This window comes from Pseudophryne corroboree, chromosome 9 (assembly GCF_028390025.1).
Source record: "Pseudophryne corroboree isolate aPseCor3 chromosome 9, aPseCor3.hap2, whole genome shotgun sequence".
Lineage (NCBI taxonomy): Eukaryota > Metazoa > Chordata > Amphibia > Anura > Myobatrachidae > Pseudophryne > Pseudophryne corroboree.
Genome location: NC_086452.1, coordinates 96,162,808 through 96,175,633, shown reverse-complemented (window position 1 = coordinate 96,175,633; position 12,826 = coordinate 96,162,808). Strand labels below are relative to the sequence as shown.

Below are 12,826 nucleotides of genomic sequence, written 5' to 3'. Positions count from 1 at the left end.
GGACCTGGCGCAATACTTGTCGAGTTTTTAATCATGTGGAAGACTTCTGGGTGAAGTCCCCACTCTCCCGGGTGGAGGTCGTGCTGAGGAAGTCTGCTTCCCAGTTGTCCACTCCCGGAATGAATACTGCTGACAGTGCTATCACATGATTTTCCGCCCAGCGAAAAATCCTTGCAGCTTCTGTCATTGCCCTCCTGCTTCTTGTGCCACCCTGTCTGTTTACGTGGGTGACTGCCATGATGTTGTCCTACTGGATCAACACCGGCTGACCTTGAAGCAGAGGTCTTGCTAAGCTTAGAGCATTGTAAATGTCCCTTAGCTTCAGGATATTTATGTGAAGTGATGTCTCCAGGCTTGACCATAAGCCCTGGATATTCCTTCCCTGTGTGACTGCTCCCCAGCCTCGCAGGCTGGCATCCATGGTCACCAGGACCCAGTCCTGAATGCCTAATCTGCGGCCCTCTAGAAGATGAGCACTCTGCAACCACCACAGGAGGGACACCCTTGTCCTTGGTGACAGGGTTATCCGCTGATGCATCTGAAGATGCGACCCGGACCATTTGTCCAGCAGGTCCCACTGGAAAGTTCTTGCGTGGAATCTGCCGAATGGGATTGCTTCGTAGGAAGCCACCATTTTACCCAGAACCCTTGTGCATTGATGCACTGAGACTTGGCTCGGTTTTAGGAGGTTCCTGACTAGCTCGGATAACTCCCTGGCTTTCTCCTCCGGGAGAAACACCTTTTTCTGGACTGTGTCCAGGATCATCCCTAGGAACAGAAGACACGTCGTCGGAACCAGGTGCGATTTTGGAATATTGAGAATCCAATCGTGCTGCCGCAACACTACCTGAGATAGTGCTACACCGACCTCCAACTGTTCCCTGGATCTTACCCTTATCAGGGAATTGTCCAAGTAAGGGATAACTAAAATTCACTTCCTTCGAAGGAATATCATCATTTCGGCCATTACCGTGGTAAAGACCCGGGGTGCCGTGGACCATCCATACGGCAGCGTCTGAACTGATAGTGACAGTTCTGTACCATAAACCTGAGGTACCCTTGGTGAGAAGGGTAAATTTTGACATGAAGGTAAGCATCCTTGATGTCCCGAGACATCATGTAGTCCCCTTCTTCCAGGTTCGCAATCACTGCTCTGAGTGACTCAATCTTGAATTTGAACCTCTGTATGTAAGTGTTCAAAGATTTTAGATTTAGAATCGGTCTCACCGAGCCGTCCGGCTTCGGTACCACAACAGTGAGGAATAATACCCCGTTCCCTGTTGCAGGAGGGGTATCTTGATTATCACCTGCTGGGAATACAGCTTGTGAATGGCTTCCAAAACTGTCTCCCTGTCAGAAGGAGACATCGGTAAAGCCGACTTTAGGAAACGGCGAGGGGGAGACGTCTCGAATTCTAATTTGTACCCCTGAGATATCACCTGAAGGATCCAGGGGTCTACTTGCGAGTGAGCCCACTGCGCGCTGAAATTCATTGAGACGGGCCCCCCACCGTGCCTGATTCTGCTTGTAAAGCCCCAGCGTATACTGAGGGCTTGGCAGAGGCGGGAGAGGGTTTCTGTTCCTGGGAACTGGCTGATTTCTGCAGCCTTTTTCCTCTCCCTCTGTCACGGGGCAGAAATGAGGAACCTTTTGCCCGCTTGTCCACGAAAAGACTGCGCCTGATAATACGGTGTCTTCTCATGTTGAGAGGCGACCTGGGGTACAAACGTGGAATTCCCAGCTGTTGCCGTGGCCACCAGGTCTGAAAGACCGACCCCAAATAACTCCTCCCCTTAATAAAGCAATACTTCCAAATGCCGTTTGGAATACGCATCACCTGACCACTGACGTGTCCATAACCCTCTACTGGTAGAAATGGACAACGCACTTAGACTTGATGCCAGTCGGCAAATATTCCGCTGTGCATCACGCATATATAGAAATGCATCTTTTAAATGCTCTATAGGCAAAAATATACTGTCCCTATCTAGGGTATCAATATTTTCAGTCAGGGAATCCGACCACGCCAACCCAGCACTGCACATCCAGGCTGAGGCGATTGCTGGTCGCAGTATAACACCAGTATGTGTGTAAATACCTTTTAGGATACCCTCCTGCTTTCTATCAGCAGGATCCTTAAGGGCGGCCATCTCAGGCGAAGGTAGAGCCCTTACAAGCGTGTGAGCGCTTTATCCACCCTAGGGGGTGTTTCCCAACGCACCCTAACCTCTGGCGGGAAAGGATATAATGCCAATAACATTTTAGAAATTATCAGTTGTTATCGGGGGAAACCCACGCATCATCACACACCTCATTTAATTTCTCAGATTCAGGAAAACTACAGGTAATTTTTCCTCACCGAACATAATACCCCTTTTTTGGTGGTACTCGTATTATCAGAAATGTGTAAAACATTTTTCATTGCCTCAATCATGTAACGTGTGGCCCTACTGGAAGTCACATTCGTCTCTTCACCGTCGACACTGGAGTCAGTATCCGTGTCGGCGTCTATATCTGCCATCTGAGGTAACGGGCGCTTTAGAGCCCCTGACGGCCTATGAGACGTCTGGACAGGCACAAGCTGAGTAGCCGGCTGTCTCATGTCAACCACTGTCTTTTATACAGAGCTGACACTGTCACGTAATTCCTTCCAACAGTTCATCCACTCAGGTGTCGACCCCCTAGGGGGTGACATCACTATTACAGGCAATCTGCTCCGTCTCCACATCATTTTTCTCCTCATACATGTCGACACAAAAGTACCGACATACAGCACACACACAGGGAATGCTCTGATAGAGGACAGGACCCCACTAGCCCTTTGGGGAGACAGAGGGAGAGTTTGCCAGCACACACCAGAGCGCTATATATATACAGGGATAACCTTATATAAGTGTTTTTCCCCTTATAGCTGCTGTATAGTTAATACTGCGCCTAATTAGTGCCCCCCTCTCTTTTTTAACCCTTTCTGTAGTGTAGTGACTGCAGGGGAGAGCCAGGGGAGCTTCCCTCCAACGGAGCTGTGAGGGAAAATGGCGCCAGTGTGCTGAGGAGATAGGCTCCGCCCCTTTTTCGCGGACTTTTCTCATGCTTTTTTTATGGATTCTGGCAGGGGTTAAAATTCATCCATATAGCCCTGGGGGCTATATGTGATGTATTTTCGCCAGCCAAGGTGTTTTTATTGCATCTCAGGGCGCCCCCCCCCAGCGCCCTGCACCCTCAGTGACCGAAGTGTGAAGTGTGCTGAGAGCAATGGCGCACAGCTACAGTGCTGTGCGCTACCTTGTTGAAGACAGGACGTCTTCTGCCGCCGATTTTCCGGACCTCTTCTGCCTTCTGGCTCTGTAAGGGGGCCGGCGGCGCGGCTCTGGGACCCATCCAAGCTGGGCCTGTGATCGTCCCTCTGGAGCTAATGTCCAGTAGCCTAAGAAGCCCAATCCACTCTGCACGCAGGTGAGTTCGCTTCTTCTCCCCTTAGTCCCTCGATGCAGTGAGCCTGTTGCCAGCAGGTCTCACTGAAAATAAAAAACCTAAAACTAAAACTTTCACTAAGAAGCTCAGGAGAGCCCCTAGTGTGCACCCTTCTCGTTCGGGCACAGAGATCTAACTGAGGCTTGGAGGAGGGTCATAGGGGGAGGAGCCAGTGCACACCAGATAGTCCTAAAGCTTTCTTTAGATGTGCCCAGTCTCCTGCGGAGCTGCTATTCCCCATGGTCCTTACGGAGTCCCCAGCATCCACTTAGGACGTTAGAGAAAATTAATTAGAAGCCTTACTGTGGGGCATAATGTATCACCGGCATTGCAGTAGGTGGCATAATGTGCCAGGCATTACAATGTGGGCATAATGTGTCATGGGCATTACAGGGTGTAGAATAATGTGTCAGGGGCATTGCGGTGTGTGGTGTAATTTGTCACAGGCATTACAGTGTGTGGAATAATGTGTCAGGAGCACTGCGGTGTGTGGCATAATGTGCAAGTGGCATTACTGTGTGGTATAATGTGTCACGGGCATTATGGTGTGTGGCATAATGTGCAAGTGGCATTACTGTGTGGTATAATGTGTAACGGGCATTACGGTGTGTGGCATAATGTGCAAGTGGCATTACTGTGTGGTATAATGTGTCACGGGCATTATGGTGTGTGGCATAATGTGTAAGGGGCATTACTATAAGGAGGAAAAATAACAAATAATATAAGGGGCATGAATTAGGATTTTTTTTTTCCTGTGGTGGCCAATGTCTGGGTGTGCTGGTTGCAAAACTGGGGTATAAGGTAGTAATTTCCTGCAATACAATGCCCCTTGCAGTGAGGCCACACCCTCTTTTTGGAGCACACGCGCCAATTCTTTACTTTTACTATAACAATGGGAGAGGTGCCAGAAACTTTTTTTGGCAGGAGAGTGCAAAATTTATAGCTACGCCACCGGCCACGAGTCCATTCTTAACACTAATAGAGCGCCAGCCACCATTAAAGTACAGCATTTTTTTTTTCAAAAACTTTAGTAGCTCTTCAGGAGGTTTAATTTTTCTCGAGTAGCTCACAACCCAATTAAGGTTGGAGACCACTGATCTATGGTGTCCCGTGTGCACTGGAAACTGGAAATACCCATTGAAGGCATTATTACCCACTGTGGACAGCGCAGTGGCTAACCACGGGTACTTAAGTAGTGTTCACTCCAGGCTGTTTTAACAGGGCGCCGCGCCCTGCCCGTTTTTTAAAAAGCAAAACCCGCCCTGCCCCTTTTGCGGCGCCCTGCTAGAACAGCCGTCCGCTTCCTGCCCTCCCAGCGTGTAAAGATGCCGTGTGCATCCATTCACGCTATGGGAGAGAGCTGGGGGAAGCCCAGCACCGACGGAGGTGCTGGGCACGCCCCCAACAGTGACGCCGCCGGCAATGGACGCCCCCTTACAGCAACGTCTGTGGGCCACACCGCCCACTAAAATGACGTAAGCGTAGCCACGCCCCTAATTTGCATGGTCGCGCCCCCGTGTGCAAATGTGCCCCCGGAGTCTGGCACCCTGCCCCATTTAATTTCTAGAGGGAACACTACTTAAGAATTGTGTTCAGCAGCATCTGGGCAGAATTGTCAGTGGTAACAGACAATTGACACTGCCTCAAATCACTTCCACAGTCAATGCAAGAGGTACCAGGTGCATATCCACCAGGTCATTGCAGCATTTTTAGCTTGCATGGGATATGGGAGGATGACCCACCAGAATGCTCGTTAACACTACAATCTAACACAGGGCCTAATTCAAGGTTGATTGCAAAACATTTTCCTCTAATGGGCAAAACCATGTGCACTGCAGGTGGGGCAGATATAAGGTGCAGAGAAAGTTAGATTTGGGTGGGGTGTGTTCAAACTGAAATCTAAATTGCAGTGTAAAAATAAAGCAGCCAGTATTTACCCTGCACAGAAACAATACAACCCACCCAAATCTAACTCTCTCTGCAAGTTATATCTGCCCTACCTGCAGTGCACATGGTTTTGTCCATTAGAGGAAAATGTTGTATTGCAATCAACTTTGAATTAGACCCACAGAGCCTCACCTGGGCTTGTGCCATCACTAATTGGACCCTGAAGGACTGGCAACATGTGGTGTGATCTGATGAGTCGTGTTTCGGGCTGATGTAGGGTTCGGGTGTTGTGCACACCCTATGAGGCCATGAACCCCATTTGTCAACAAGGCACTGTGCATGCTGGTGGTGGTTCCACAATGATGTGAGATGTGTTCTTATGGCATGGGTTGGGTCTGCTGGAGACCCTGAAAATGTCATTGACTGGTAACGACCACGTTGCTTGGTGACCATTTAAAGCTCTTCATGGACTTCCTGTACCCCCACAACTATGGAATATTCCAGCAGGATAATGCACTGTGCCATCAGTTCCAAGTTTGTCCAAATTTGGTTCGAGGAACATTCTGGAGAATTCCGATGAATGGCATGGCCACTACGTTTGTCCGACATGAACCCAATCAAGCATTTATGGGACGTGGTGGAGAGGTCCAGTCGTACCCAAGATCCTGCACCTACAAATATCAGGGAGCTGTGGGAAATTATACAGAAGACATGTGTCAACATCTCTCCAGAGGTCTTCCGTCCACTTGTGGAATCAATGCCACATCGACTTGATCACTTCGCTGGGCTAGAGGGGGTCCTATACGATACTAGGCACCTATCCCATTACTTTTGGCACTGCAGTGTTTATAACTGTGTCAGTACTTGGATGGTGACACATTGCACATCTCTGTGCTACAACATGTAGGCAGGCTGGTACCTTAGCTGGGTCTGTGTGTAGAAGCTCCAGGTCTTCCGGGTGAGGAGCGGTGAACGGGTGATGCGCAGACTCCAGCTCTTCTGCTTTGTCTTCTTTAGGCAGAAAGAGCGGAAAGTCCACTACCCACAGGAAATGGAAAGCATTGGGCTCACGAAGAGACACCCCACATTCTTCAAGGTGAGAGGCCACTTCCAGACGCAGTTTTCCTAGAGCAGCGCACTATAGGGATAGAAACAAACGGAGAAGACGGAAAGGATTATTGTTTATTTTAATTTTTTGGTTCGTATAAGTCAACAACTGCCAGCACAGGTGAATTGATGTACAGGTGAATGGTGCTGGGTGTCAAAGCAACAAACTGGGTGACTACAGTTAGTTCGTAAACTACAGTGAAACAACGGCTTAATCTGATGGGGACAGCATTCTCCCACCCGCACCGTGGCAGCTTCCACAGGGGCCCCCGTATCCTTAGACATAAACAGGATATTGTGCTCTGCTTGTGCATGTTACAGGAAAACTGGAGGGCTGCCCTAAGGTCTCACTATGGGATAACTGCTAATATTTGAAATAACAAGTTTTATGGTGAGAACTTACCTTTGTTAAAACTCTTTCTGCGAGGTACACTGGGCTCCACATACACATAGGGGTGTAGAGTAGGATCTTGATCCGAGGCACCAACAGGCTCAAAAGCTTTGACTGTTCCCAAGATGCATAGCGCCGCCTCCTCTATAACCCGGGCCTCCCTGCACAGGAGCTCAGTTTTTAGTTAACCAGCCCATTGCAGTAGCAGGAAAAGAGACGACAACGGTTAGTAGCCACATACACCACACTCTCACGATAGGAGAAGTGTTAGCGACTAATGCCATACCAACCCAAAGAAGCTAAGTGCGTCAGGGTGGGCGCCTTGTGGAGCCCAGTGTACCTCGCAGAAAGAGTTTTAACAAAGGTAAGTTCTTACCATAAAACTCGTTTTCTGCTGCAGGGTACACTGGGCTCCACAAGGATAGACATAGGGGATGTCCTAAAGCAGTTCCTTATGGGAAGGGACGCACTGTAGCGGGCACAAGAACCCGGCGTCCAAAGGAAGCATCCTGGGAAGCGGCAGTATCGAAGGCATAGAACCTTATGAACGTGTTCACGGAGGACCACGTAGCCGCCTTGCACAATTGTTCAAGGGTCGCACCACGGCGTGCCGCCCAAGAAGGTCCAACAGACTGAGTAGAATGGGCCGTAATGTGAGCAGGAGCTGACAGACCAGCCCTCACATAAGCATGTGCAATCACCATTCTAATCCATCTGGCAAAAGTCTGCTTGTGAGCAGGCCAGCCCCGTTTGTGAAACCCAAACAGAATAAAGAGAGAATCAGATTTCCTAACAGAAGCAGTTCTCTTCACATAGATACGGAGAGCCCGTACCACATCCAAAGACCACTCTTTGTAAGACAGATCAGGAGAGACAAAGGCCGGTACCACAATCTCCTGATTAAAGTGGAACGAAGAAACCACCTTAGGCAAATAACCGGGACGAGTCCTAAGAACCGCCCGGTCACGGTGAAATATCAGATATGGGGAACTACAAGACAAGGCACCCAAATCAGACACTCTTCTAGCTGAAGCAATAGCCAGCAGAAACACCACCTTAAGGGAAAGCCACTTAAGATCAGCTGAACCAAGAGGTTCAAACGGAGACTCTTGTAAAGCTTCCAAAACCACCGACAAGTCCCAAGGAGCCACAGGCGGGACATAGGGAGGTTGGATGTGCAACACACCCTGAGTAAAGGTATGCACATCAGGTAAGGTCGCAATCTTTCTCTGAAACCACACCGACAAGGCAGATATTTGAACCTTGAGGGAGGCAGGACGCAGGCCTACGTCCAGGCCCTGCTGAAGAAAGGCCAACAACTTGGCTATACTAAACTTGGAAGCATCATAATTGTTATATGTGCACCAAACAAAGTAAGAATGCCAGACCCTATAGTAAATCCGAGCAGAAGCCGGTTTCCGGGCCCGCAACATAGTTTGAATGACCGCCTCAGAAAACCCTTTAGCCCTCAAGACAGAAGCTTCAAGAGCCACGCCGTCAAAGACAGCCGGGCTAGGTCCTGGTACGAGGAGGTCTGGGCGTTGTGGAAGTAGAAGTGGACGCTCTGACGATAGTCCCTGCAGGTCTGAGAACCAGTGCCGTCTGGGCCACGCTGGAGCTATGAGAAGCAGAATACCTCTTTCTTGCTTGAACTTCCGAATTACCCTGCGCAGGAGTGACACCGGAGGGAACACGTACGGCAGCCGCAACCTCCACGGCACTGCCAGCGCATCCACGAATGCTGCTTGAGGATCCCTTGTCCTTGCGCCGAAGACCGGAACCTTGTGATTGTGTCGAGACGCCATCAGATCTACGTCTGGAAGGCCCCACTTTTCCACTAGGAGTTGAAACACTTCTGGATGGAGGCCCCACTCTCCGGCGTGTACGTCCTGACAACGGAGAAAGTCCGCTACCCAATTCAGGACCCCCGGAATGAATATTGCTGATATGGCCAGTAGATGGCGTTCCGCCCATTGTAGAATCCGTGAGACTTCCTTCATTGCCAAACGGCTTCTAGTGCCGCCTTGATGATTTATGTAAGCCACTGTGGTGGCGTTGTCCGACTGTACTTGAACAGGATGGTTCTGAATTAAATGCTGGACCAGGTTTAACGCATTGAAGACCGCCCGCAATTCCAGAATGTTGATCGAGAGGAGAGATTCCTCCTTGGTCCACCGACCCTGAAGGGAGTGTTGCTCCAGCACTGCGCCCCAACCTCTTAGACTGGCATCTGTCGTCAACAGGACCCAGTCGGATATCCAGAAGGGACAGCCCCTGCACAATCGTTGGTCCTGGAGCCACCAGTGCAGCGACAGACGGACCTCCGGAGTCAATGAGATCATGTGAGATCTGATCCGGTGAGGCAGGCGATTCCACTTGGCTAGAATCAGCCTCTGGAGGGGGCGAGAATGGAATTGAGCATACTCCACCATGTCGAATGCTGATACCATGAAGCCCAGCACTTGCATTGCCGAATGTATCGACACTTGCAGACGAGAAAGGAAGCAACTAATCCTGTCCTGAAGCTTCGGGACTTTCTCCTGAGACAAGAACAACTGCTGGTTTGTGAGTGTCCAATAGCTCTCCCGGGTGCACGATGCTCTGAGCAGGGACCAGGGAGGATTTCTTCCAGTTGATGAGCCACCCGTGGGCTTGTAGAAACCGGACAGTCATATCCAGATGACGTAGGAGAAGTTCTGGGGAATTTGCCAGGATTAACAAGTCGTCCAGATACGGCAGGATCCTGACCCCTTGACGGCGGAGTACCACCGTCATCACCGCCATAACTTTGGTGAAGACTCGCGGAGCCATAGTTAAACCAAAAGGTAATGCCCGAAACTGGTAATGGAAGTTGCCAATCGCAAACCTCAGGTATTGCTGATGTGAATATGCAGGTAAGCATCCTGTATGTCCAGGGAGACCATGTAATCCCCAGGTTCCAAGGTCAGAACTACAGAGCAAAGGATTTCTATACGGAACTTGGAGACTTTCACAAACTTGTTCAATGCCTTGAGATTGAGAATGGGCCGAGAGGACCCATTCGGTTTCGGGACTAGAAACAGCGGAGAATAGTACCCCCGGCCCCTCTGAGCAAGAGGCACCTGTACTACGACTCCTGTATCCAGGAGGGTCTGTACCACCGAATGTAGAGTGTTTGCCTTTGTCAGGCAAAATCGATGAGGGGGACGGTTTTTGAAGGCTACGGCGTAACCTCGAGTGACGACTTCCCGTACCCAGGCATCTGAAGTGGTCTTCAACCATTCCTGGGTATACCCTAGAAGCCGGGATCCCCCAGGGGGAGGCCCGCCCCGTCATGCGGCAGGCTTATCCGTCTTGGAAGCTGGCTGACGGGCAGCCCAGGCTCTTTTGGGCTTCGGCTTACCAGGTTTGGAAGTGCGGGCCTGCTTGTGGTATGCCTGACCTTTTGCTTTACCTGAAGGATGAAAGGGGCGAAAGGAAGTACCTTTAGCCTTCGAAACAGAAGGAGCGGTACTTGGGTAGACAGGCAGTTTTGGCAGTAGCCAAGTCAGCCACTATCTTATTTAAGTCCTCCCCAAACAGAATATCTCCCTTGAAAGGGAGTACCTCCAGGGTTTTTCTAGAGTCCAGATCCACAGACCAGGATCTCAGCCACAATATCCGGCGAGCCAGGACTGACGTAGTAGAGGCCTTGGCTGCTAGAATACCAGCATCAGAAGCTGCCTCTTTAATATAGTGATAAGCTGTGACAATATATAACAAGCATTGTCTAGCATGGTCAGAAGAGATTTCAGCTTCAAACTCCAAGGCCCATGCTTCAATAGCCTCAGCAGCCCATGTTGCTGCAATAGTGGGTCTTTGTGCAGCACCCGCGAGGGTGTAAATCGCTTTCAGACAACCCTCCACACTTTTATCCGTAGGCTCTTTTAGAGACGTGACGTAGTGACAGGTAGAGCTGAGGAAACCACCATCCTAGCCACATGTGAGTCTACTGGAGGAGGCGTTTACCAATTTTTAGACAGCTCTGGCGCGAGGGGATAGCGAGCCAGCATCTTCTTTTGAGGCACAAACTTCTTTCCCGGGTTTCCCCAGGGTTCCTGACTTATATCCACTAGGTGTTCAGAGTGAGGTAAAACTTGTTTAACCACCTTCTGACGCTTGAACCTATCTGGTTTCTTAGGAGGGACGGATGGCTCGGGATTATCCGTAACCTGTAAAATTAATTTAATAGCCTCCAAAAGATCAGGAACATCCACGTAAACTACCCTCCCCATCAGCAGTATCTGTGTCAGAATCTGTGGGGTCAGTGTAAGCGCCTTCTTCATAAAACGTGGTGTCAGTGACAGCAGTGGATTGTGAGGAGATAAGAGCTCGCTTAGAGGACCCCTTGGTCTTAGGCGAGCGAGGGTCAGACTTTTTAGTAGTCAAGGACTGGTTCAACTTCTTCAACTGAGCAGATAAATTATCCGCCCACGGCGGGTTAGCTGCGGGGACCACATACGGTTGCACCGGCATAGGAGGTCCCATTGGGGGTTTTAGTTTAGTAACTAGCGTATGTAGAAGCGTGGAGAAAGTGGACCACGGTGGGTCATTATGTACCCCCGTTGCCACAGTCCCACTGAGGGGCAAGGAGCCCCCAGAACCAGAGCCCACAGCTGCTATAGTCTCCTCATAGGGATCTGTGGCTTCAGCAACACCGGCAGTGTGTTCAGCCCCAGAACAGTTACCTTCAGAAGCAGACATGATATAACTTGCAGTATCAGGTAACACAGTACAATTGTCAGCAGCACAATACCTCTTGCCCAAACCCCTGCGCAGTGTAGTCAGCACAGAGATACGGTGACTAAAATCACAGAGAAAAAATAAGATTTTAAACCCACCGGTAAATCTTTTTCTCCTAGTCCGTAAAGGATGCTGGGGACTCCGTAAGGACCATGGGGATAGACGGGCTCCGCAGGAGACATGGGCACTAAGAAAGAACTTTAGGTATGGGTGTGCACTGGCTCCTCCCTCTATACCCCTCCTCCAGACCTCAGTTAGAGAAACTGTGCCCAGAGGAGACTGACAGTACGAGGAAAGGATTTTAATTAATCTAAGGGCAAGATTCATACCAGCCCACACCATCCACACCGTATAACTTGGGACATACGAATCCGTTAACAGTATGAAACAACACAGCATCAGTCCGAGACTGAGGAAAACTGAAACATAACCTTTATGTAAGCAAAAACTATATACAAGTCTTGCAGAAGTAGTCCGCACTTGGGACGGGCGCCCAGCATCCTCTACGGACTAGGAGAAAAAGATTTACTGGTAGGTTTAAAATCTTATTTTCTCTTACGTCCTAGAGGATGCTGGGGACTCCGTAAGGACCATGGGGATTATAACAAAGCTCCCAAATGGGCGGGAGAGCGCGGATGACTCTGCAGCACCGATTGAGCAAACATGAGGTCCTCCTCAGCCAGGGTATCAAACTTGTAGAATTTTGCAAAAGTGTTTGAACCCGACCAAGTAGCAGCTCGGCACAGCTGTAATGCCGAGACCCCTCGGGCGGCCGCCCAAGAAGAGCCCACTTTCCTGGTGGAATGGGCCTTTATTGACTTTGGTAACGGCAATCCAGCCGTAGAATGAGCCTGCTGAATCGTGTTACAGATCCAGCGAGCAATAGTCTGCTTGGAAGCAGGAGCGCCAACCTTGTCGGCTGCATACAGGATAAACAGTGCTTTGTTTTCCTGACCCTAGCCGTTCTGGCCACGTAAATTTTCAAAGCCCTGACCACATCAAGGGACTCGGAATCCTCCAAGTCTCGCGTAGCCACAGGCACCACAATAGGTTGGTTCATATGAAAAGACGAAACCACCTTTGGCAAGAATTGAGGTAGGGTCCCCAATTCCGCTCTATCCATATGAAAAACTAAATAGGGGCTTTTTTGAGACAAAGCCGCCAACTCCGACACTCGCCTAGCCGAAGCCAAGGCTAACAACATGACCA

At 49.9% G+C, this 12,826-nt stretch overlaps 1 protein-coding gene across 6 annotated transcripts in view; it reads right to left on the bottom strand.

Annotated features, from left to right (window-relative positions):
* DARS2 (aspartyl-tRNA synthetase 2, mitochondrial) overlaps positions 1-12,826 on the bottom strand; it is a 204,192-nt gene that overhangs the window by 45,832 nt on the left and 145,534 nt on the right. For all 6 annotated transcript variants that reach the window (XM_063939673.1, XM_063939677.1, XM_063939676.1 and 3 more), the window contains one exon: positions 6,278-6,496. In XM_063939673.1, coding sequence (XP_063795743.1) covers positions 6,278-6,496 — 219 coding nt within the window. The remainder of the gene's footprint in view (positions 1-6,277; positions 6,497-12,826) is intronic.